Consider the following 26,102-nt stretch of genomic DNA (forward strand, 5'->3'; position numbering starts at 1 on the left):
TTACTTATCTGATCTTCTTTGATCTGTTGCATGTGTGTGGAGCCGAGATTCTTGTCCTTGTTCAGGGCGCCATTATGTTGTTTTTGCTGGGCTGGCTTCACAGGCGGGAAACAGATGACCAGAAACTCATGGCTGAGCTGAGAACGCAGTTTAATCTTTATTCACGAGCGGGCAAGCAGTCTAACAACCTAATCACAACACAATGGGCTCCTCCATCTCTCTCCTCCTACCACAGTGTCTGGAACCCAGGAAGTAGTATGTAGGATAGGGGGTGGGGAGAAGAGAGAAGCGCAAAAAGGCAAAGACTAAACCAAAATCTCCCGGAGGCAGGGGGGGGGGTGAGACCAAACCAATGTAACAGAATGACCATGTAAATAGACCACAACGTCAAGCAGTGTAACAGAGGGGATCCCAGAAGCAGAACTAGAAGCATACCCACAAACTGGGAGCAGTGGGATCAGATCATATAGGTGTAGGCCCCTTCCCACTCCAACACTGGTGGCAAAATAAAATAAAATAAATTGTAATAAATAAATAAATTGTGTAAATAAATAAATTGTAATTTAGAAGTCTTAGTTGTAGGCAAGGTGTTTCTTCTCAGGCCTCTCTCCTTGGCTTTATTTAAAGAGTGAGGAAAGACAAAGACCCAAGCACTGCTCAGCTTTACCATAAAGTGGGCCAGGGCTTGAATCTAAGTGTTGAGGTCATGGTGTCTCTTGTTAATGAAGGCAATTTTGAGGAAGCATATAAGAATGGAAACTGGTTACCAGGAGAATCAGCCATGTGACTAAGAGGGCTGGAACTTCCCACTTTAACCTCACATTCCCAGGGAGGAGAGTTGAGTTAGAGGTTCAGTTTAGTGGGCAGTACTTTAGTTCATCATGCCCTTGTAATAAATAAGACTTATTAAAAACTCATGGAGAGGCTGGGCAGGTAGCATAATGATTATGCAAAAAGACTTTCATGACTGATGCACCGAAGGTCCCAGGTTCCCTCCTCAGCACTACCATAAACCAGAGTTGAGCACACAAAACAACAACAAAAAACCAAAATTCAAGCGTGAGGGGCCAGGTGGTTGTGCACCCGGTAGAGCTCACAGTTATTATGCTCAAGGACATGGGTTTAAGAGCCCAGTCCCCACCTGCGGCAGGGGGAAGCTTCACAAGTGGTGAAGGAGTGCTGCAGGTCTCTTTCTCAGTCTCTCCTTTCCCTCTCAATTTCTCTGTTCTGTCAAATAAAGGAGAAGGACGCACATGGGAGTGGTTTTACAGAGCTCTGTCTAGTCTAGTGAACATATGGAGATTTGAGGAGAATGGCACACCTGGACTGGAGTTAGCATGAAACTTTTTCCCCTTACCTTGTCTTATGAATCTCTTTCAGCTGGTTGTTCCTCAATAAATACCCTTTGTAATAAACCTGTGAGCAATTTTGTGAAATTAGTAGGACCTGAGGGAGGGGATTCTGGAATCTGATTTATATAGCTTGTTGGACAGAAGCACAGCTAACAGCCAAAGTTTGTGACAAATCTCTAAAGTTAGGGCATCCATGCGAGCTGAACCCTTGGAATCTGATGCTATCTCTTGGTATATGGTACTAAAATTGAATGGAATTCAGTTGGATTCTTAGATACCCTGCCAGTGGAGAGGTGAAAGGAACAAAATGGATAGGTCATTGGGAATGCAAATGTGAATTCAGATTTGAGTAAGATGTTACTTGCCCCTGAAGAAGTTCACATGGTGCAGGTTTGAATCCCAACACTACATGGGAACACATTGATGCCAGGAGAACTCCATGGATTGTGAAGTAGTGCTGTGGTGTCTCTTCCTCTTTCTGGAAAAAGAAAAAGAAAAAGTCACATCAGGAGCAGTGAATAATTGTGATTCAATGGAATCCTATACTAAATGGTGTTTTTTTCCCCTTGCCATGCAGGCCTTTAAAAAATTATCTTTATTTATTTATTGAATAGAGACAGCTAGAAATTGAGCGTGAGGGGTGTGATAGAGAGGGAGAGAGACAGAGAAACACCTGCAGCACTGCTTCACCACTTGTGAAGCTTCCCCCCTGTAGGTGGGGACTGGAGGCTTGAACCTGGGTCCTTGTGCATTGAAACATATGCACTCAACCAGGTGCGCCACCACCCGGCCCCTACTATAAGGTCTTTAGTGATGATTTCTTTCATAACACAGTATTTTTAAGGTTCATCCATATTTTAACAACATTATTAATTTTTAAAAAATATTTATTATTCCCTTTTTTATTGTTGTAGTTATTGATGTCGTCGTTGTTGGATAGGACAGAGAGAAATGGAGGAGGGGAAGACGGGGAGAGATAGATAGACACCTGCAGACCTGCTTCACCGCCTGTGAAGTGACTCCCCTGCAAGTGGGGAGCTGGGGGCTGGAACCAGGATCCTTAAGCCAGTTCTTGCACTTTGTGCCACCTGTGCTTAACCCGCTGCGCTACCACCTGACTCCCAACATTATTAATTTTTTTAAAGTTCCTTATTGGGGCATTAATGTTTTACAGTCGACAGTAAATACAATAGTTTGTATATGTATAACATTTCTCATTTTTCCACACAACATACAACCCCCACTAGGTCCTCTGCCATCCTGTTCTAGGACCTGAACTCTCACCTACCCTTGAGTCTTTTACTTTGATGCAATCCACCAACTCCAGTGCAAGTTCTGTTTAGTGTTTTCTCTTCTAATCTTTTTCAGATTCTGCCTGTGAATGACATCATCTCATATGCATCCTTCTGCTTCTGACTTATTTCACTCGATTGATTGATTGATTCTCTGAGCACTAAGTAATGTCCATCCCTATCTTTTTAAGTTTTATTTTAAGGTCTGTCATGTCAGATATGAGCTAACACTATTAATTTTTATGGCCTAGTAATTTTCCACTGCATATGCCACATTTTACCCATTTATTGACATACCTTGGTCTGTTTCTACGTATGTGACTAATGGGAATATAAATATGTGTGTATATTTCTTTTAGGAGCTTTACGAGTGAGGAGAGAGAAACAGTATTCTGAATTCAGAAATTCATGCTAGAGAGTCCAGTACTTCATTCACTATTGCATTTTCTGGGCCACTGTATAAACATTTTTTTGTAAATGATATACATAGAAATGGAATTGCTGGGCGTAGGGTAGATAGCATAATGGTTATGCAAAGGGGCTCTCATGCCTGAGGCTCCAAAGTACCATGTTCAATCCCCCATACCACCATAAGCCAGACTGAGCAGTGCTTTGGTTAAAAAAAAAAAAAAAAATGGAATTGCTGACTTGTGTCAAATTTTTTGTTTCACCGAGTATGTACATTTAACGTCAATACCGTTTTACTGCATTTTTATTTTATTATTATTTTTAAAGACTTTTTAAAAATTATCTTTATTTATTGGATAAAGGCAGCCAGAAATTGAGAGGGAATGTGATAGAGAGGGATGGAGACAAAGAGACACCTGCAGCACTGCTTCACCATCTGCAAAGCTTTCCTCTTGCAGGTGGGGACCGGGGCCTTGAACCTAAGTCCTTGCACATTGTAATGTGTGTGCTCAACCAGTTGTGCCACCACCCAGCCCTGACATTTTTATTTTAGTTTTACTATTGATAGAGCATTATGTTAGCACTAGAAGAAAGTAGGTTTTTTAAAAATTATTATGAAACAACTTCTTCTAAAAATAGATTTCATCACATCTATTAAAATTGTTTGTAGGTTTCAGGATGCTGTGTTCTCTGCTCCTTTGTGAATGTCTGTGGCTGATAACCGGCTATGCTTATGATGATGACTGGATTGACCCCACAGACATGCTTAACTATGATGCTGCTTCAGGAACAATGAGAAAATCCCAGGTACTACAAAAATGCACATGTGTATAAGGACCATAGCTTTCCAGTGGACACTGCTTTACACAGTTCTGACAGCCATGCATCAGTGCTCAGCTAGCGGTCTTATAGGATCTCTCTGACTCTCAATATACAGTGATTTCAACCCTATATGGCTATGTCTGGTTTGAATTTAAATGTTAAAGATCACTAGGCAACAAACTTTTAGTTCTTATCTAGTAGATACATTTGAAACATACTGTTTCTGGCGAGTCAGTGCAGTTGGAGACTTAACAAAATCATTAAATGATAGTTAAAATTTTAGCCTTCATTAATTGCAGGTCTTTTTTTTTTAACAACTAAATGATAAAGAAATAACATCTCTTTCTCTTTTAGGTGAAATACAGGTTATCAGAGAAAAAAGAGGTTAGCTCTGACTTGGTTGATGAATTGTCAGAATGTTACAGCAGACTTGATTCTTTAACTCATAAGGTCAGTTATTTTAATTCATGAATTTATGGTATTGAAATTGCTTTCTTTTCCTAGCTTTGACTTTTTTTTTTAAATAGTACTTTTATTTTTCTGTAATAATGTTTTGCTCACTATATAGTGATTGTTTCTTTGCCAGACTGAGAATTTCTTGGAACATGTTTCTTGCATTCTTGATTCTCTATCACCTGTCACAGTGCTGGAAATAGTAGACTCATAACAGATGTAGCAGATGAAGAAATGACCCTCTTACCAGTTTAGAAGCAGAGGCGTTACTGTTACAGATAAGAGGTTGTTATATGTGGTAGCTATCCCTTCACTTAGTCAATGCTTTTGTGTAATTGGCTGAAGTTAGAGTGTACCTGAAAGGAAATAGGATTGTTGAGGGTTGGAATGTTTGCTGTGGGAACCAACTGTTGTAGGCAGGGCGAGCAGGTGTGGTGAGTTGGAAGGGCTGGGATGGAGAGGAGGTAGTCAAAGTCCAGCAAGGCTGAAGAGAAGAGGAAAGTATCAGCTTCTCTGTGACAGAATAGGCAAGTCTTAGTAACTGAGAGCGAGAGCGAGAGAGAGAGAGAGAGAGAGAGAGAGAGAAGGAATAGGGAAGAGATGGAGTTGAGGGAGTGGAGAACTTGTTAATTGAGATAAGATGTATCTCAGTAAACACCTGCTTATGGTTCTTTCAAATGTGAGTTGTCTCACCCAAGTGCTAAGAGCCTGGATAAAATTTGCCTCAGTTTATCTGTGTTTTGTGGTGCAAGTTTGACTGTGCAGTAGGGAATTCCCCCCTTTTTTGTGTGCCTTTGATCGAAACGAAACATTGCAAAAACATGGTTGTTAAAGTGGAGTCTTGAGTCCTTGTGTCCGAAACAGAAAATATTTTTTTCTCAGTTGCTGGAGGTGGCTTAGTGGGTAGAATACAGGATATGCACATGTGAGGCCTGGTACCACACATGCCAGAAAGGTGTTCTGGTTATGGTTTCGTGCTCTTTTTGGTAAAATAATATGTTTTAAAAGATCTACTTATTAAAAAGAGAAAGAGAGACAGAGACAGAGAGAGAAAAGTAAACCGGAGGATCAGTCTGGCCTATGTGATACCGGGGATTGAATTTGGGACCTCATGCTTTAGGGTTTAGTACTTTATTCACAATTCCATTTTTCTCATTGCAAAATACATATTTTGCAAGGTTTCTCTTTAAAGAGAAATTCTAAAGTATGAAAATGATTTTAAAACCTTGCCTGGTGCACATTTCATTGTCCTGCTTTCTTCTGTTTATGTGAACAGTGTTTTTTATTACTATTATTTTATTTATTAATGAGAGAGATAGAGGAGGAGAGAGGGAAAGAGAATCAGAGAATTACTCTGGAACGTGTCCTCCTGGTGATTGAACTCTGGACCTCATGCTTGAGAGCCCATTGCTTTATCCATTGTACCACTTCTCAGACCACCAGTTACTTTTTATGTGCCACATTAATAGACTATTAGCAGTATAACTAGTCATGCTGCCAGTCTCATTCAGACTGTAACAACCGCAGCAACCACCACCTCACCTGAAGGCCAAGGGAACTGCTACATGCTTTTTCTTTTCTATTCTTTTTCTTTCCTTCCTCCTCCTCCTTCGTCTTCTCCTTTAAAAAATTATTTATTTGTTCCCTTTTGTTGCCCTTGTTGTTTTATTGTTGTAGTTATTATTATTGTTGGATGGGACAGAGAGAATTGGAGAGAGGAGGGGAAGACGGGGGGGGGGGGTTGAAGCAAGTCTGCAGGTGTCTATCTTCCTCTCCTCTCTTCTCCGCCTCCCTCGATTTCTCTCTGTCTTATCCAACAACAGTGACATCAGTAACAACAATAACCACAATGATAAAAACAAACAAATAAACAAGGGCAACAAAAGGGAAAAATAGCCTCCAGGAGCAGTGGATTGTGCTGCAGGCATTGAGCCCCAGCAATAACCCTGGAGGCAAAAAAAAAAAAGTAATTCTTGTGTAGCAACTAGGCTAGAAACTTGACCTTACATTAATTTTTGATATTAACTATGTAGAATTTGTGATTACAGATTGGTGAGTGTGAAAAGTTAAAAAAGGAAGACTGTGAAAGTCAAAGCAATCCTGTCTTTCGGAGATACTTACATAAGATTTTAATTGAAACCAGAAAGCTCGGACATGTGAGTATTTGATAGTGTGATATGAGCCATTGTAGCGGTTATTTTCATTGTTCATTAATTTTAAATTCCATAAAGCAGTGATAAAGCATCATTTCGCTGTAACAGAATTCCTGACTTACACGTTTACCAAAATCTAGCACGTGGAAATCACTGCTGTTTGTCTGCTTTGCAGTGGTTTGGTGGAAGGCAAGTAGTGCTGACCACACCTGTTTTTCTTATGGTTCATGGGGACCTGAGGGCACTGCTCTGCTGAATTAGCTGAGTCTGGGGTTGTTTTAAATGTGCTCTTTTCAGCTTTACTAAATAGTTGGGAAATTAGTAAACTCATAGTAAAGAAATTGTATCCCTGGTTCTTGTGTTCTAATACTTACACAAGTTTTTCTTTCTTTCTTTTTTTTTTTTTATGTGACCTAAGATTATCATAGCTGAATGAAAGGAAAGTTTTTCTGTGTGTTTTTTAAGTACTTTTCCCCTTAGTTGTTTACCAGGTTTACCTTGACAAGTGCTGCCTTAAAGACTTGTGCTGCATGTTCATCATTAATGTGAAGATTTCATCTTTCAGAGTCTTTTTATTGGCGCCGGGGGGGGGGGGTTATCTGTAAGTATCTTTTTATTTTTAAAGTTTTTTTATTATTTTTTTTTAATATTTATTCCCTTTTGTTGCCCTTGTTTTATTGTTGTAGTTATTATTGTTGTTATTGATGCTGCTATTGTTGGATAGGACAGAGAGAAATGGAGAGAGGAGGGGAAGACAGAGAGGGGGAGAGAAAGATTGACACCTGCAGACCTGTTTCACCGCCTGTGAAGCAACTCCCCTGCAGGTGGGGAGCGGGGGGGCAGTCCTTGCGCTTTGCGCCATGTGCGCTTAACCCTCTGCGCCACTGCCTGACTCCCATTTTTAAATTTTTTTTTTATTGCCCACTAGGGCTATCGCTGGGGCTTGGTGCCGACATAGCTCCCAGTGGCCATTTTTTCCTTTTTAAAAAAATTCTTTTTCTTTTATATTTATTTATTTTCCCTTTTGCTGCCCTTGTTTTTATTTTATTGTTGTCGTAGTTATTATTGTTGCTATTGATGTCGTTGTTGTTGGATAGGACAGAGAGAAATGGAGAGAGCAGGGAAGACAGAGGGGGAGAGAAAGCTAGACAACTGCAGACCCGCTTCACTGCCTGTGAAGTGACTCCTCTGCAGGTGGGGAGCTGGGGGCTCTAACTGGGATGCATGCTGGTCCTTGTACTTCAAGCCACTTGTCCTTAATCTGATGCGCTACAGCCCGACCCCCCCCCCCTTTTTTTTTTCCAGCCTTTTTAGTGAAGGTGTGGGGAGAGGGAGAGAAAGAGAGAAGCCATAGCACTACACCAGGAGCTTCCACGGGGTTGTCTATGGTACTCTCCTGGTGCTGGGCTTGGACGCAGTACCTCACGCTTGGTGGGGCATATGCCTACTAAATGAGCTATTCTCCCTTCCTCCCGTTTCACTCTTTAAAATAGCGCCCAAGAATAGTGCTGTCTGGTGTTCCTCAGCGTGAGATGCCTGTGATAAGCATATTGAAAATAAAGTGCCCAAGTTAGATTTCATTCAGGCATGAATTACAGTGCTCATGGTCTTGAGTTCAGTGTGAAAGAATCAACAATGTGTATTAAAGTATCTTTAGGGGCTGGGTGGTGGCACACCTGGTTGAGCGCACATGTAACAGTGCGCAAGGACCTAGGTTCAAGTCCCTAGTCCCCACCTGCAGGGGGAAAGCTTTACAAGTGGTGAAGCAGTGTTGCAGGTGTCTCTCTGACTCTCATCCTCTCTATTCCTCCCTCCCCTCTTGATTTCTGACTGTCTCTATCCAATAAATAAAAATAAATAAATACATAAATAAAAGTATTTTTAAACAGAAACACACAGCAAAAGATATGTGTTGATTGACCATTGGAAGTTTGTTTATTTATTTGCCTCCAGGGTTACTGCTGGGTTTTGGTGCCTGCACCACAAATCCACTGCTTCTGGAGGCTATTTTTTCCCTTTTGTTGCCCTTTTTGTTTTATCGTTGCTATGGTTATTGTTGTAGTTATTGATGTCATTGTTGTTGGATAAGACAGAGAATTGGAGAAAGGAGGGGAGATAGAGAGGGGGAGAGAAAGAAAGACACCTGCAGACCTGCTTTACCACTTGCCAAGCAACCCCTCTGCAGGTGGGGAGTCGGGGGCTCCAACCAGGATACTTGCGCTTTGTGCTATTATGTGCGTTTAACCTGCTGCGCTACCACCCAACCCCCAATGGAAATTTATTAATTTGCGAAAATATACACCCCCCCCCCCGTTGGAATAATCACTCAGTATTTTCCAACCAGTGTTTATGGTGTCTTTATAGAAAATAGCTACTGTGAAAGACAAGAATTAACTACATTTTAGTGAAATGTACTGAATCATGTATATCTTTAGAATTCCCCCCTTTATTGGGTTAGTGGATTACAGTATAGTTGCTGATACATGAGTACAATCTCTCATCTTTTTTTTTTTTTAACATTTAAAAAAATTATCTTTATTTTTGGGGATAGAGATAGCCAGAAATGGAGAGGGAAGAGGGGGAGAGACAGAGACAGAGAGACACTGCTTCACCACTTGCAAAGTTTCCCCCTGCAGGTGAGGACTGGGGACTCCAACCCCGGACTTTGCGCATTGCAACCTGTGCACTCGACCAGGTGCACCACCTGCTGACCCCAGCCTCTCATCTTTCTATAATTGATGTCTGGGAAATACTCTTATCCCCAACTTCTTTTCTGTCATCATTTACCAGGACCCCAAAGTGCCCACCATCTCCCTTTCCTCTCCTTTTCCCCCAGAACCCTTTGCTTTGGTACAGTATGCCACACCCAGTCTGATTCCTTTTGTTTTCCCTTTCTGTCTTTATTTCTTTTTTGTTGTTGTTTATTTTATTTTTGAGAGAGATGCAGAGAGAGAGAGAGAGAGAGAGAAACACTAGAGCACTGCCCAGCTGGCTTATGGTGGTGCGGGGGATTGAACCTGGGACTTTGGAGCCTCAGGCATGAGTCTTTTGCATAACCATTAGGCTATCTACCCCCACCCTCTGTCCTTATTTCTTAGCTTCCACTTATGACTGAGATCATCCTTCTCATTTGCCCTTATCTTTTCATGATTTCTTTTCTTTTATTACTATTTTTTCTTACTCTCCCTTCTTTTATTATTTTTAATTAATTAATTATTTTTAAACATGATTTCTCTAAGCTCCATCCAAGATGAAGTGAAGGAGATAATTTTTATCATTTCTAACAGCTGAGTGGTATTCCATTGTGTGTGTATACCACAACTTTGTTCAGCACTCATCTGTTGATGCACATTTGAGGTAGCTCTGGCATTGTGGTTTCAGAGATTGAATCTGGGCCCTCAGACCTGAAAGTCCTACATTCTAAAGCTCTGATTTGGCTCCTTGATCCAGAGTTTTAGAAGTTTTGAAATGTTTTTCACATGTATCATCTTTGGTTTTCATGTCATTTCATTTTGGTTGTCCTATAAGACAAATAGATATTTTATTTTATATCTATATGAAATATTGTGAACTAATTACATGTTTAGTTTCAAATTTGCTTTTTCTTAAAATGTATCCCATAATGATCAAATACTCTTTATTTTGACAAATTTAATTCAGATTGATGAAAACAAAGGTGACATGCATTATGATGCCGAAATCATCCTTAAAAAACAAACCTTACTGGAAATACAGAAATTTCTCAGTGGAGAGGAATGGAAACCAGGAGCCTTGGATGATGCACTAAGTGACATTTTAATTAATTTTAAAATTCATAATTTTGAAACATGGAAGTGGCGATTTGAAGATTTCTTTGGAGTGGATCCATATGATGTGTTGATGGTAAGAGAAGGAGACATGATTTTTTTTTTTTTTAAAGATGTATTACTTTATGTGTGTGAAAGGAGAGAAAGACCAGATAAAAGACAATACTAAATAAATAAAACACTACTGGACTATAATTACATTATTATTATGTTAAACTTTATTAAACCACTTATAAGTTTAAACAGAGCAGTGCTCAACTCTGGTTTATGATGATGCCAGGGATTAAATCCAGGACTAAGGAGCCTCAGGTATGAGTCTTTTTGTATAACTATTAATGCTGTCTTCCTGATTCTGTAATTACATGTTCACTCCAAAGGGGCCAGGGTGATTGTTCAACCTTGGAGCACAGGATGTAAATGCCAGAGGCCACAGATTTGATTTCTGCCATCAGAGTATGAGTAATAGTAGTCTGGACTTCCATTTAAAAAACACACACACACACACACACACACACACACACACACACACACACACACACACACACACACACTGCTGTGCTAAGAAGGTAAGTCAGGGGAGTCAGGCTGTAGCACAGCGGGTTAAGCGCAGGTGGCGCAAAGCACAAGGACCGGCATAAGGATCCCGGTTCGAACCCTGGCTCCCCACCTGCAGGGGAGTCGCTTCACAGGCGGTGAAGCAGGTCTGCAGGTGTCTATCTTTCTCTCCTCCCCTCTGTCTTCCCCTCCTCTCTCCATTTCTTTCTGTCCTATCCAACAACGACAACAACAATAATAACTACAACAATAAAACAACAAGGGCAACAAAAGGGAATAAATAAATAAAATAAATATTTAAAAAAAAAAAAAGAAGGTAAGTCAGTACTATGTTAGTAAATTTGCAGCAAAATAATACTGAAGTCCAGGTCTTGAAGTCCACATTGAAGTCCAGGTCTTATTTTTGCTGCTGGTTGCATTGGTGGGGAATATGAGCACATACTGACTCTGCTTTCTGTTTTTAAGGTGCTTCTATGTCTGCTGTGCATTATGATGTTAGTAGCTACTGAGCTATGGACGTATGTTCATTGGTATACCCAGTTGAGACGTATTTTCTTCATCAGTTTTTTCTTCAGTTTGGGATGGAATTGGATATATTTATATAAGGTACCGAACAAATGGAAATTTAAAAGAATTTAAATGTTACTTCATCATAAGTATTCTATTCTGTCATTACTGGAGGGCACACATGCTTGCTCTTTTTTTTTTTTTTTTTTTATTTAAGAAAGGATTAATTAACAAAACCATAGGGTAGGAGGGGTACAACTCCACACAATTCCCACCGCCCAGTCTCCATATCCCACCCCCTCCCCCGATAGCTTTCCCATTCTCTATCCCTCTGGGAGCATGGACCCAGGGTCATTGAGGGTTGCAGAAGGTAGAAGGTCTGGCTTCTGTAATTGCTTCCTCGCTGAACATGGGCGTTGACTGGTCGGTCCATACTCCCAGTCTGCCTCTCTCTTTCCCTAGTAGGATGGGTCTCTGGGGAAGCTGAGCTCCAGGACACATTGGTGGTGTCTTCAATCCAGGGAAGTCTGGCCGGCATCCTGATGACACCTGGAACCTGGTGACTGAAAAGAGAGTTAACATACAAAGCCAAACAAATTGTTGAGCAATCATGGACCCAAAGCTTGGAAAAGTGGAGAGGAAGTATTAGGGAGATACTCACTGCAAACTCTAGTATACTTCTGCTTTCTTACTTTGGTGCCCATGCTTGCTCTTTTAAAGATAAAGGGGGAGACAGAGGAGAGACCTCTCTACCTCTTGTGAAGTTTTCCTTATGCACACTGCTCCCATGTGCAGGATGGGAGCTCAAATCTGGGTCCTCACACATGGTAAAGTGTACATTCGACCGGACAAACTACCTTCCAATTCCTGATGTGTGCATCTGGTCAGCTAAATCAGAACAGAGCTTGGTAGATGGAATTTAAAAATTCTTACGTGGGTGATTTGGGGATTTCCTGTTCTTAGAAAAGTCATACAAAAATATTTTTAAATGGTATATTATTTCTGAATTTTAAAATGGTATGATAGGGAGCCTGGCAGTGGTGCATCTGGTTGGGTGCACATGTTACCATGTAAAAGGACCCAGGTTCAAGCCCCTATTCCCCACCTGCACCATTTCATGAGCAGTGAAGCAGGTCTACAGGTGTCTGTCTTTCTCTCTTCCCCCGTTTCCCTATTCCCTCTCAATTTCTCTCTGCCCAGTCAAGAATAAAAATAGAAAGAAAGGTAAAAGGAAAAAATGGTTGCCAGGAGCAGTGGATCTGTAGTGCTGTCACTGAGCCCCAGTGATAACCCTGGTGGCAAAAAAAAAAGTATGATCATGATAGACTATTTAGAAAAGATAGGCATTTCCTTTATTTCCTCCTTCTTTTTAATTATATAAGTTTACCACCTAGAGATTGTCACTGTTAATATTGTGAGGTAGTTTTTTATTTTCTTCTGAATTTTAATTCTTTTAAAATTGGGAGCATACTTAACAGAAATTCAAAAGAAGCACTACTGTTCTAGTCAAAATGGCATAGTCTATTTTAGATTTTTTTTCCTGTGTATGTCACATAGCCAGCTATTTTCAGTGAATTCATCTCATCAAATCATTGGTATTTTACTAGCTATTTACTGTGTTTTATAACTTCTAGAACTAATTAGTTACATGTTGAAGGAAAGTTGTTTAAACAATATTTCAGTGATTCTTTTCCCCTCTAGGGTTTGATTTATAAAATATATTATCTTTATTTTTTTAGTTTTTAAAATGTTTTTATTTTGATGAATAAAATATATTAATACTTTGTGCCGAAAACCATCCAAACAAAATACCATTTTATTATGAATTATAAAGGAAAATGATAAGTAATCACTTATATGTAGCTACAGTGGGGGTGCATTGAATGAACTTTACTGAAACTTAATTAAAAAAAAAAGTCTTATCTTAAAAAGATTTTACTGATTACGTATCAGAAAGAGCTTCACATGAGACAGAGGGAGAGAAAGAAGCCAGAGCACACTGTTATATGTGATGCTGGGAATTGAACCAGGAACTTAAGGCATGAGAACCTAACCCTCTACCAGCTGAGCCATTTCTCCATGATCATCTTAAAAGGTTTTTCATCACTACTTACATTGACTCCTTTTTTTTTCTTTTGATTTGAAGAGAGTGTTTCTTACTTTTTTTTTTAATCTTCATTTATTGGACAGAGAAAACTAGAAATTGAGGGGGGATAAGTAGATAGATAGGGAGAGAGAAAGAGAGATACCTACCCACAGCACTGCTTCTCCACTTGTGAAGCTTTCCCCCTGTAAGTGGGGAAGCCTGCCAGGCTTGAACCCAGGTCATTGCACATTGTAACATGCACTCAACCAGGTATGTGCCACCACCCGGTCCCGAGAATGCTGCTTACTTAATTAAATTAACTAATTAGTTTATTTATTAATGAGAAAGATGGGAGGAGAGAGAAAAATCAGATGTCACTCTGGTACATGTGCTGTGGGGGATTGCATTCAGCACCTCATGCTTGAGGGGTCGCTGCTTTATCCACTGTGCCACCTCCCAGACCACTCAAGAATGCCTCTTTAACAATAGTGATATATACATGTATGTCTGTATATTTTTAAAACAACATGGTTTGGTTGGATGGTGAAGACAAAGACTTTGAGCTCTAGGGACTTGGAGAAATGTAGGCATGTAATCTTCACTGTCAGCAGCCTCTCATGTTCCTTTTTGGTGTTCGGCAGCTAGCTTTCGCACAGCATCAGGCCGAGGTTGCCAAAATGGAACCGTTCAGCAATACCTGTGCTGAGAAGATGAACTGGGCTGGAAGTCTCTGGGGTAAGGCCTTGGCTTACTTTGTTGTATTTTGTACAGACTTTCTAAGAATGGGTGAATATATTAGTAATGTCAAAGAAATGATAACTGAGCCATATGTGAAAAGGACATGCAGGAGTCTTAGGTTTAAGACCAGTGACGTATGTTCATGTAGTGTCTACAAGGTATAGAAACTACATTTGTGGGTCTGAGGATGGTTGTGCAGCAGACCTGCATGCCTGAACCCAGAGGTCCCAGCTCCAGTCCCTAGCACCACATTCAGTCAGAGCTAAACAGTACTCTGATAAACTTTCTCTCTCTCGTAAAACAGATATATCCTTAAGAAAAAGTAACTGCGTGTATAGTGACTCTTATTTTACTTGTCTCCATCAGACTGAAGAATCCTATGCTCATGTGTATGTGTTCATGTAGCTAATTCTAGTTCCTCAGGATAGAAATTTATTAGTCACTCAGTATATATATATATATATATATATATATATATATATATATATATATATATATATATATATATGAATCAGTATCTATCTTGCTTTAATTTTCTCATAATGATTTGTGGAATCTTATTGCTTTACTATAGTTTAAGGGGAAAGTTTTTTTTTCCTCCCCTTATTGGTTTTATAAACATTCTCACTAATGTCAGCTGCCTTTAGTTTGCAATGGGCATGGCTTAATTATGCTCTAAGGCCCCTGGCTCCCCATCTGCAGGGGGTCGCTTCACAAGTGGTGAAGCAGGTCTGCAGGTGTCTATGTTTCACTCCCCCTTCTTTTTTTTTTAATATTTATTTTATTTATTTATTCCCTTTTGTTGCCCTTGTTTTATTGTTGTAGTTATTATTGTTGTTGTCGTTGTTGGATAGGACAGAGAGAAATGGAGAGAGGAGGGGAAGACAGAGAGGAGGAGAGAAAGATAGACACCTGCAGACCTGCTTCACCGTCTGTGAAGCGACTCCTCTGCAGGTGGGGAGCCGGGGTTCGAACCGGGATCCTTATGCCGGTCCTTGTGCTTTGCGCCACCTGCGCTTAACCCGCTGCGCTACAGCCTGACTCCCTCACTTCCCCTTCTATGCCTTCCCCTTCTCTCTCCATTTCTCTCTGTCCTATCCAACAACAATAATAACAGTAACAACAACAATAATAATAACCACAACAATAAAACAACATGGGCAACAAAAGGGAAAAAAATAGCCTCCAGTAGCAGTGGATTTGTGGTGCAGGCACCCAGCCCCAGCAGTAATAACCCCGGAGGCCAAAAAAAAAAAAATGCTCAAAGGAACTTTGTAAATACAAGTTCACAATGACTGACCAAGAATGGAATCTCACCGTATTCTAGAAATCAGAATATCCATAAATGCTTCTTTATAAGTTTATGGGAACTAAACCAATTCAGTCTTGCTTCCTAGCTTCAGGGGACACCTAAATACTTTCTCTAGTTCAGGATAGTACAATATATAAGTCTATTTTAGAAAATTGAAATAACTGTTGCTCTACTATACTTTGCAAGACAAATTAAACAACTATTGATTTTTTTTTTTCACTGTTGAGAGAGAAACACCATAGTAGTGAAGCTCCCTTCAGTGCAGTGGAGCCTGGGCTCAAACCTGGGTCACACACATGGCAAAGCAGCACACTATCCCAGTGAGCTATTTCACCAGTCCCGAGATGACAATTTTATTATTAATATGTTATTATTATTATTGTTATTACCAGAGCACTGCTCATCTCTGGTTTATGGTGGTGTGGAGGGACTGAACCTGGGACCTTGGAGCCTCAGGTATGAAAGTCTCTTTACATAATCATTATGCAGTTATTATTAGTAGTATTTTTCCAGAGCACTGCCCAGCTGTGGCTTATGGTGGTGCTAGGGATCAAACATTTAACTTCCAAGTCTTAGGTATGAAATTCTGTTTTGTAAAACACTAGACTATCACCCCCACCCTAACAATTTTTTTTTAATTTTAATTTATTTGATAGAAACTGAGAAGAAAGTGGGAGATAGAGAGGGAAAGAGACAGACACCTGCAACCCTGCTTCACCACTTGTGAAGCTTTCTCCTTTCAGGTGGGGACCAGGGGCTTGAACCCAGGTCCTGGCCCACTGTAATGTGTGCACTTAGCCAGGTGCGCCACCGCCTGCCCCGCCCCAAGCAAATGTTTGAGAAGTTAAAAGCATCTCCTCTGCAAAAACTGACTTTAAAAGATTAAGAAAAATTTTTTTAGAGATTTACTTGAATGGGAGAGAGAACAAGATTATTAGTCTGGAGTATGTGATAATGGACCTCATGCTTACAGGTCTGGTGCCCTAGTCATTGCACAACCTCATAGGCTATAAGAACTGACTTTTTTTTTTTTAGTACTATTTTTTTATTGGGGAATTAATGTTTTATATTCAACAGTAAGTACAATAGTTTGTACATGCATAGCATTCCCCAGATTCCCATACAACAATACAACCCCCACCAGGTCCTCTGAATCCTTCTTGGACCTATATACTCCTCACCTACCCACACCCACCCCAGAGTCTTTTACTTTGGTGAGATATGCCAATTCCATTTCAGGTTCTACTTCTGTTTTCTTTTCTGATCTTGTTTTTCAACTTCTGCCTGAGAGTGAGATCATCCCATACTCATCCTTCTGTTTCTGACTTATTTCACTCAACATGATTTTTTCAAGGCCTATCCGAGATCAGCTGAAAATGGTGAAGTCACCATTTTTTACAGCTGAGTAGTATTCCGTTGTGTATATATACCACAACTTGCTCAGCCACTCATCTGTTGTTGGACACCTGGATTGCTATGGCAAGAACTTCCAACACTATGTTGAATAGTAATGGTGATAGTGGGCAGCCCTGTCTAGTACCTGATCTGAGTGGAAATGCTTCCAGTTTTTCACCATTGAGTATGATCTTGGCTGTAGGTTTGCTATATATAGACTCCAGTATCTTCAGGAATTTTCCATCTATTCCCATTTTTTGTAGTGTTTTGATCATAAAGGGATGTTGTATTTTGTCAAAGGCTTTCTCTGCATCTATTGATATGACCATGTGGATTTTGGTCTTGCTTTTGTTGATGTGGTGGATCACATTGATTGATTTACGTATATTAAACCAACCTTGCATGCCTGGGATAAACCCCACTTGGTCATGATGAACAATCTTTTGAATATACTGCTGTATCCGGTTGGCTAGAATTTTGTTCAGTATTTTAGCATCTATGTTCATCAGAGATATTGGTCTGTAGTTTTCTTTTTTGGTTCTGTCCCTGTCTGCTTTTTGTATCAGAGTGATATTGGCTTCATAGAAGCTGGCAGGGAGTATTCCAGTGTCTTCAATCTTCTGGAAGACTTTTAAAAGTAGAGGTATTAGTTCTTATTTGAAGGTTTTGTAGAATTCACTTGTAAAACCATCTGGTCCAGGACTTTTATTTTGGGGGAGATTTTTGATAACTGTTTCAATTTCATTAGCTGTGATGGGCCTGTTCATGTTATCCACTTCCTCTTTGCTTAGTTTTGGAAGTTGTTAGGTCTGAATGACAGTCTAGCAGGATATAGTATTCTTGGTTGAAAGCCTTTCTCATTGAGAACTTGATAGATATCTGGCCATTCTCTTCTGGCCTGTAGTGTTTGTGTGGAGAAGTCTGCTGTTAATCTTATGGGATTTCCTCTGTAGGTGACTCTTTGTTTTTCTCTTGCAGCCTTCAGGATCCTTTCTTTATCTTTATTCCTTTCCATTCTCAGTATGATGTGTCTTGGTGTCTTTAAGTCTGGGTTAATTCTGTTTGGGACCCTCTGAGCTTCTTGAATCTTTATGTCTTTGGTGTTGTCTAGACTAGAGAAGTTTTCAGCTATTATGGCCTGGAGAATGCTTTCTTCTTCTCCCTCTCTTTCTTCCTCTGGTAAGCCAATAATGCGTATATTGCTTCTTTTGAAGTCATCCCATAGGTCTCTGTTGTTGTTTTCAGCATCTCTTAATCTCTTTTTGAGATCTCTTACTTCTTTTTTAGTTGTCTCTAATTCATCCTTGATCTTGCTAATTCTGTCTTCAGCCTCTTAGATTCTATTCTCTCTGCCCTCTACTGCTTTCTGGAGTTCATCTATTTTGTTTCCCTGTTCTGATACTGTTTTAGCTTGTTCAGCTAGTTGTGTTCTTAGCTCAGCTATTTCAGCTTTCAGCTCTCTAATAACCTTGAGATAGTGTTTCCTTCCAGAGTCTCATTTGTTGTTCCTGTATTTCTGATTACAATTCTTTCAAACTCTTTACTCACTCCTGTGATTATTTCCTTAGCTAATATTTGGATGTTGACCTTGTTATTTTGTGCTTCACCCTTTGGGGGGCTTTTAGCTGGACTGTTGTCCTGGTTCGTTTCACTAATATTTCTTCTTGTTGGTTTACCCATTTTATATATTATGTTATGAGTTCCCTCTCTTAGTACTTTTCAAATTAGTGATCACTATTGCCTAGATTGACTTGTGTGTAAGTAAGGTAATTAAAGGGTTCACAGTGGTGGAAGTTAACAGTTGTTTCAATAGTATTTTAATCCCTGAGTTGGAGCTCAGTGATTTAAAAGCCTCTTTTTTTTCTTCTTCTTTGTAGGCTATGGGAGCCTGAGGGCTTCTAAACTATAAGTAGGCTTCTTAGCTTAATCATTGACTGCTGACCAAGAGATAAGGCAGGGTGTGGCAGAGATAGTCCAGTGGTTATGCAAAGAGACTTTCACAGCCCCTCTGCTATGCCACCGAGGTATAGGTCTTCTCCTGAGTTTCCTGGTTAGATCTCTGTCCCCCGGTGTCCCTCCCTGCCAGTGCTCCATATTCTGAGGGCAGTAGCAGTGGAGACTCAGAGTTGCACTTGGTGAGTCTCTGGGGAGTCCTCTCCTCCCTTCATCTGTCCCCTTGTTGGTGGAACAGACTAGAGGCTGTTCTCAACTGATAAACTGCTGGACTGTTACCAGCCACTTAGTCTCTCCCTAGGCTCCTCTCTGTCACCAGCAATGTGTATTTGCACTCACCAGTGGGTTCCTGTAGTCTTTCTAGTCCTGTCTTGTTGTGGTCCCAGGTGGTCTCCTTTGGTATTCCTAGTTGATCCGGGAAAGGAGAGGAGAGGAGAGAAACAGATCTGCTGCTGCTCGTAGCCCCGCCTCCGGAAAGTCAGAACTGACTTTTTTATTAAAAAATATATATACATAAATATATTTAGTTGTAGATTCACAGGTATACCCTGTGTGCCCTTTATCCATTTCCCTCAAGGTGGTAACATTTGCACAACTAAAATAATGCAATATTACAATAGAATGCCAACTTTGATACAATCCATTATTCTCAAATTTCTTAATTTTTTTCATGGGTTTGTATGTTTGTGTATCTTTTTAATTATCTAAGTTTTTTATAAAGTATAATTTCTCTGAATAGACTTACATAATTTGATTTTTTAAAAATATAAGTTTTGGGCATAAGATGAAAAAAGTTTAAATTAGCATACAGAAAATCTGCAAAACAGTTTAAAATTGTTGAGGTGGAAAGGAAGGTTAAAGCCAAAATGCTGTCTTACTTTGGAATAAAATGGAACTTCAAAAATATAACTTAATGTTTTGTCTGTTTCTCTAAATAGAATGGTTTAGAAGTTCATGGACCTTTAAGGATGACCCATGTCAAAAATACTATGAGCTCTTAGTGGTCAACCCTATTTGGTTGGTTCCTCCAACAAAGGTATAGAATATATCTTGTAAAAAAATTGCTTATATACTACCAGTCAGATCTCTGTGCTTACTAAAGTTGTTGGTGTTTTGAATCATTTTGCTAATTAAAAATTGCCCTAAACAAATCTGTGTAACACATTTGTCAAATTAAAAAGTGACATGTCACCAATTAAATTTAACACTTCAGCATCATTTTCCAGTGAATTTTGCTTCATTGTCTATGCTTCAATCCCTCGAGGGAAAAGTTAAGTGGCTTTTTATCTTGTTTTAGGCACTGGCAGTTACATTTACCAACTTCGTTACAGAACCACTGAAGTACATCGGAAAAGGCACTGGGGAATTTATTAAAGCACTAATGAAGGAGATTCCAGTGTTGCTTCATATTCCAGTGCTGATAATTATGGCACTAGCTGTCCTGGTTAGTATGTAGTACCATTGACGACAATTTATAGGATAGAGAACTTCGGAAATAATAGGCTGCTTTGATGTAAATCAGGAATGTTACGCTTAATAGTGTTAAAATGTGACTTTTCAAGTAATAGATTTTGTGTATACTTACATAGTCCTCTAAGTGTTTCTCAGATTTTACTTACAGATACAAACTAGCTTATGGTCCAGGACATGACGCAGTGACTAAAGCATTGGACTTTCAAGCATGAGGTCCTGAGTTCGATCCCTGGCAGCACATGTACCAGTGTGATGTCTGGTTCTTTCTCTTTCTCCTACCTTTCTCATGAATAAATAAAGTCTTTTTTTAAAAAAAAAAAAGTTTAAAAAATAAAAATAAAAATAAGCTAGTTTATGATAACTGAATAGAGATGAAGCCCGTTGTTTATGGCCTCTTTGAGATAGGGAGCTTTATTTTTATATTATTTACTTTTTAAAATATTTCCTTTTGTTTCCCTTGTTTTATTGTTGTAGTTATTATTGTTGTTATTGATGTTGTCTTTGTTAGATAGGACAGAGTGAAATGGAGAGAGGAGGGCAAGACAAAGAGGAGGAGAGAAAGATAGACTCCTGCAGACCTGCTTCACTGCTTGTGAAGCAACTCCCCTGCAGGTGGGGAGCCGGGGGCTCAAACTGGGATCTTTACGCCCATCCTTGCGCTTTGTGCCACATTCGCTTAACCCGCTGTGCCTACCACCTGACTCCCAGGGAGTTTTATTTTTATCCTTGAGTTTTTACAGTATTGCATTGTATTGCATTGTGATTTACCACAGAACAATAAAAGGGTGAGGAAAATAAGATGGGTATGCTAAGAAACAGTTTGGGCATCCAGGAGCAGACATTTATTAGAAGCAATATTACTCCTCATCATCCCTTCATCTGTTCAGCTTTTCATTGACTTTTAACCTTTACCTAAACAAACCAACTACCACATACAATGAAATCTTAGGAAATGAGATGTGCTATGGGAAATTAGTAAAAGATTGTCCTCCCTAAGGATACATTTTTAAAGAAAAATTATCTTTGTTTATTTATTGGATAGAGACATTCAGAAATCAAGAAGGAAGGGAGAGAGACACCTGCAGCCCTGCTTCACCACTCACAAAGCTTCCCCCTGCAGGTGCGGATGGGGGGCCAACCCTGGGTTCTTGTGCATTGTAACGTGTGCTCAACCAGGTGTGCCACCACCTGGCTCCCCTACAGATACAAAATTCACTCTTGCTCTGCTCACTTTGAAATAGTTTGTTTTGGTTTTTTCTTCCATTTTTTTATTTTCCATTTTTTAAAAATATTTATTTACTTACCCTTTTGTTGCCCTTGTTGTTTTATATTGTAGTTATTATTGTTGTCATCATTGTTGGATAGGACAGAGAGAAATGGAGAGAGGAGGGGAAGACAGGGGGAAAGAAAGATAGACATCTGCTGACCTGCTTCACCACCTGTAGTTGGGGAGCCAGGGGCTTGAACCAGGATCCTTATGCCGGTCCTTGCACTTTGCAACACCTGCGTTTAACCCGTTGCGCTACTGCATGACTCCCTATTTTCCATTTTTTATAGTGGGTTACAAGATTTTAAAATTACAATGTATAGTTCTACACTACATTCAGCACCAAAGTTCGTGTCCCTATATTCCCACCTCCCAAAGATAAGCACCATATTTTTTACAAGTCTTACAGTCTGTTTGTTTCTGTTTTGTTTGGACTTTTTTTTTTTTTTCAAATTCATGTGAATCAGTTCTCTAGATGCCACATATGAGTGTAACCATCCAGTAGTTGTCTCTCAGCTCTTTATTTTGCTAATCATAATCACTTCCAGTTCTATCCATTTTGTCCCAAAGGACACTATCTTTTTAAAAAATATATCTTTATTTTTATTTATTGGATAGAGACAGCCAGAAATAGAGAGGGAAGGGGGTGATAGAGAGGGAGAGAGGCAGAGAGACACCACTCATGAAGCTTTCCCCCTGCAGGTGGTGCCCAGGGGCTTGAATCTGGGTCCTTGTGCACTGTAATGTGTGCACTTAACTAGATGCGCCTCAGCCTGGCCCCCTCAATATCTTCTTTGATTGCCAAGTAGTAGTGCATGGAATATGTATCCCATAACTTCTTTAGCCACTCATCAGTTGATGGCCATTTAGACTGCTTTCACTCTTGCTATTGTGAATAAGGCAGCTATGAACATAGGTGTGTATATGTCCCTTTGAACTAGAGTTCCGAGTATCCATTAGGTAAATGCCTGAGTATGTTGGTTTTGTTGACTTGCCTTGTGGTTCCAGGATTCAGTGGGTAGACTTTCAGTTCTGGTAGATGACATTAATTGCATAGTAGTATAGAAGATGAAACTAGAAGTTTAAGTCTGCATCAACTCTTGTTGCTTCATCTGCTTTGTAAAGAAGAGGACTTTTGCTGCTTCTGTCCTCTTTTATGCTTTTATTCTCAGGATGTTTTTGTACATTTTAAGAATTGACAGGGGTCGATAGCATAAAGGTTATGCAAACAGACTTGTCAGGCCTGAGGCTCCAAAGTCCCAGGTTCAGTCTCCTATACCACCAAAAACCAGAGCTGATCAGTGCTCTGATAAATTAAAAAAAAAAAAATTGACAATCACAGAGGCCTGGCACCCCTGGTGGAGTCTATACATTATGGTGTGCAGGTTCAAGTCCTCATTCCCCCCCAATGGGGGGGGAGTGGGGGGGGGCTTCACTAGTGGCTAAATAGTGTTACAGGTGTCTCTCTTTCTCTCCCTATGTCCTCTTCCCTCAGTTTCTCTCTGTGTCTATCTATAATAAATAATAAACACCAAGAAAAGTTGACAGTCACAAAAGCTCTTATGGAAGTTATATTAATACTTACTGTATTAGAAATTAAAACTAAGAATGTTCTTAAAAATTTCTTTATTGGGGATAATGGTTTACAGTCGACAGCAAAATACAATAGTTTATACATGCATAACATTTCTCAGTTTTCCACCTAACAATTCAACCCCCATTAGGTCCTCTGTCGTCCATTTGGACCTGTACTCTTCCGCCAACCCACCCCAGAGTCTTTTACTTTGGTGCAATACACCAACTCCAGTTCAGGTTCTACTTGTATTTTCTCTTCTGATCTTGTTATTCAACTTCTGCCTGTGAGTGAGATCATCCCATATTAATCCTTCTGTTTCTGACTTATTTTACTTGACATGATTTCTTCAAGCTCCATCCAAGATCAGCTGAAAACAGTGAAATCACTATTGCTCTGGGTAGTATATTCATTTTAATGATGTCAATTCTACCAACCCATGAACATGGAATATCTTTCCACTTCTTTCTGTCTTTTTCAATTTCCTTGAGTAATGACTCATAATTTTCAGTATACAAGTCTTCCACTTCTTTAGTCAGGTTTATTCCTAGATATTTTATTGCTTTTGTTGCTATAGTAAAAGGAATTGATTTCTGGATTTCAACTTCTTAGTGTTGTGCAGAACCTTTTTTTTTTTAAATTTATTTCTTTACTGGGGAATTAATGTTTTACATTCAACAGTAAATACAATAGTTTGTACATGCATAACATTCCCCAGTTTCCCATTTAACCATACAACCCCCACTATGTCATTTATCATCCTTCATGGACCTGTATTCTACCCATCCACCCACCCCAGAGTCTTTTACTTGGGTGCAATATGCCAATTTACATTTCAGGTTCTACTTGTGTTTTCGTTTCTGATCTTGTTTTTCAACTTCTGCCTGAGAGTGAGATCATCCCATATTCATCCTTCTGCTTCTGACTTATTTCACTCAACATGATTTTTTCAAGGTCCATCCAAGATCGGCTGAAAACAGTGAAGTCACCATTTTTTATAGCTGAGTAGTATTCCATTGTGTATATATACCACAACTTGCTCAGCCACTCATCTGTTGTTGGACACCTGGGTTGCTGCCAGGTTTTGGCTATTACAAATTGTGCTGCCAAGAACATATGTGTACACAGATCTTTTTGGATGGATGTGTTGGGTTCCTTAGGATATATCCCCAGGAGAGGAATTGCAGGATCATAGGGTAGGTCCATTTCTAGCCTTCTAAGAGTTCTCCAGACTGTTTTCCACAGAGGTTGGACCAATTTGCATTCCCACCAGCAGTGCAGGAGGGTTCCTCTGACCCCACACCCTCTCCAGCATTTGCTGCTGTTACCTTTTCTGATGTATGACATTCTCACAGGAGTGAAGTGATATCTCATTGTTGTCTTTATTTGCATTTCTCTGACAATCAGAGACTTGGAGTATTTTTTCATGTGTTTCTCTGCCTTTTGGATCTCTTCTGTGGTGAATATTCTGTCCAAGTCCTCCCCCCATTTTTGGATGGGGTTATTTGTTGTCTTGTTGTTGAGTCTCGCTAGCTCTTTATATATGTTGGTTATTAAACTCTCGTCTGATGTATGGCATGTAAAGATCTTCTCCCATTCTGTGAGGGGTCTCTTGGTTTGGGTAGTGGTTTCTTTTGTTGTGAAGAAGCTTTTTAATTTGATGTAGTCCCATAGGTTTATGCTTGCCTTAGTCTTCTTTGTAATTGGATTCAGTTCATTGAAGATGTCTTTAAAATTTAGCTGGAAAATGGTTCTGCCAATATTTTCCTCTAAGTATCTGATAGTTTGTGATCTAACATCCAAGTACTTGATCCACTTGGAATTTACTTCTGTGTTTGGTGAAATGTAGTGGTTCCGTTTCATTCTTCTGTGTTGTTAAAATTCGGAAGGCTCTGGTCGGGCTGGCTTGCTTCACGGCGGGTAACAGAGACGCGGAGACAACGGCTGGGCAGGGAAGCTGTATTTCTTTATTCAGGAGGAACTATTCATAAACTAAGACAAACTAATCACCAAACAGAACTCTGCTCTCTTTGCGGCGGCGCAAGCACTCTCTCTTACTCTCGAACTCAGGAACCCAGGAACTCTGTCTCTCTGGCACTCTCTCTTACTCTGTAACCCTGAAACTCTCGAACTCAGGAACTCAAGAACTCTCGGACTCAGGAACCCTCTCTTACTCTCGAACTCTGAAACTCTCGCACCCTCGCACTCTCGAACTCCGGACCTCAGGAACTCTGTCACTGGGGAACTCAGGAACTCTCGGACTCCGGAACCCTCTCCCAGGGTCCCTTGGGGCGGGGCCAAGCAGGCCCGCGAAATTAACAGGACTCATCCAATTCTCTTGGAGGGGGAGGGCTAGAACAAGCCAATGTAAAGCATACGACACTTCTGCATGTTTCAACCCCTTTTTCCAACACCATTTGTGGAAGAGACTCTGGTTCCCCCACTTAATAGTCTGGGCCCTTTTGTCAAAGATTAGATGTCCATAGGTGTGGGGGCTTACTTCTGGGCTCTCAGTTCTATTCCACTGGTCAGTGTGTCTATTTATGTTCTAGTACCAAGCAGTTTTGATTACAATGGCCCTAGAATACAGTTTGAGATCTGGGTGTGTGATGCCTCCAGTTCTGTTTTTTTTCAGGATTGTTTTGGCAGTTTTGGGTCCTTTCTGGTTCCTGATAAGCATTTTTAGCTTTTGTTCTATTCTCCTGAAAAAAAAAAAAAATTGGTTGGGATTTTGATGGGGATTGCATTCAATTTGTATATGGCTCTGGCTAGTATATTCAATTTAATGATGTTAATTCTTCCAACTCATGAACATGAATATCTTTCCATTTCTTTGTGTCTTTTTCTATTTCCTTGAATAGTGACTCTTTATTTTTAGTATACAAGTCTCCTACTTCTTTTGTTAGGTTTATTCCTAGGTATTTTATTGTTTTTGTTGCTATAGTAAAAAGGATTGA

At 39.9% G+C, this 26,102-nt stretch overlaps 1 protein-coding gene across 6 annotated transcripts in view; it reads left to right on the forward strand.

Moving 5' to 3' along the window:
- Positions 1-26,102, forward strand: part of CLCC1 (chloride channel CLIC like 1) — a 53,564-nt gene that overhangs the window by 18,715 nt on the left and 8,747 nt on the right. For 5 of the 6 annotated variants that reach the window (XR_009552600.1, XM_060201972.1, XM_060201971.1 and 2 more), the window contains exons 2-10: positions 2,721-2,809; positions 3,723-3,859; positions 4,229-4,324; positions 6,376-6,483; positions 10,141-10,362; positions 11,307-11,447; positions 14,076-14,169; positions 19,771-19,868; positions 20,130-20,276. Coding sequence is in view for 5 of the 6 variants with exons in the window: in XM_060201972.1 (XP_060057955.1) it covers positions 3,731-3,859; positions 4,229-4,324; positions 6,376-6,483; positions 10,141-10,362; positions 11,307-11,447; positions 14,076-14,169; positions 19,771-19,868; positions 20,130-20,276 (1,035 nt within the window). In the remaining variant the exon portion in view is untranslated. Of the gene's footprint in view, positions 1-2,720; positions 2,848-3,722; positions 3,860-4,228; positions 4,325-6,375; positions 6,484-10,140; positions 10,363-11,306; positions 11,448-14,075; positions 14,170-19,770; positions 19,869-20,129; positions 20,277-26,102 lie in introns of all 6 variants that reach the window. The other variant, XM_060201973.1, reaches the window with a different exon arrangement.

Source organism: Erinaceus europaeus, chromosome 11 (genome assembly GCF_950295315.1).
Source record: "Erinaceus europaeus chromosome 11, mEriEur2.1, whole genome shotgun sequence".
NCBI classification, from domain to species: Eukaryota; Metazoa; Chordata; class Mammalia; order Eulipotyphla; family Erinaceidae; genus Erinaceus; species Erinaceus europaeus.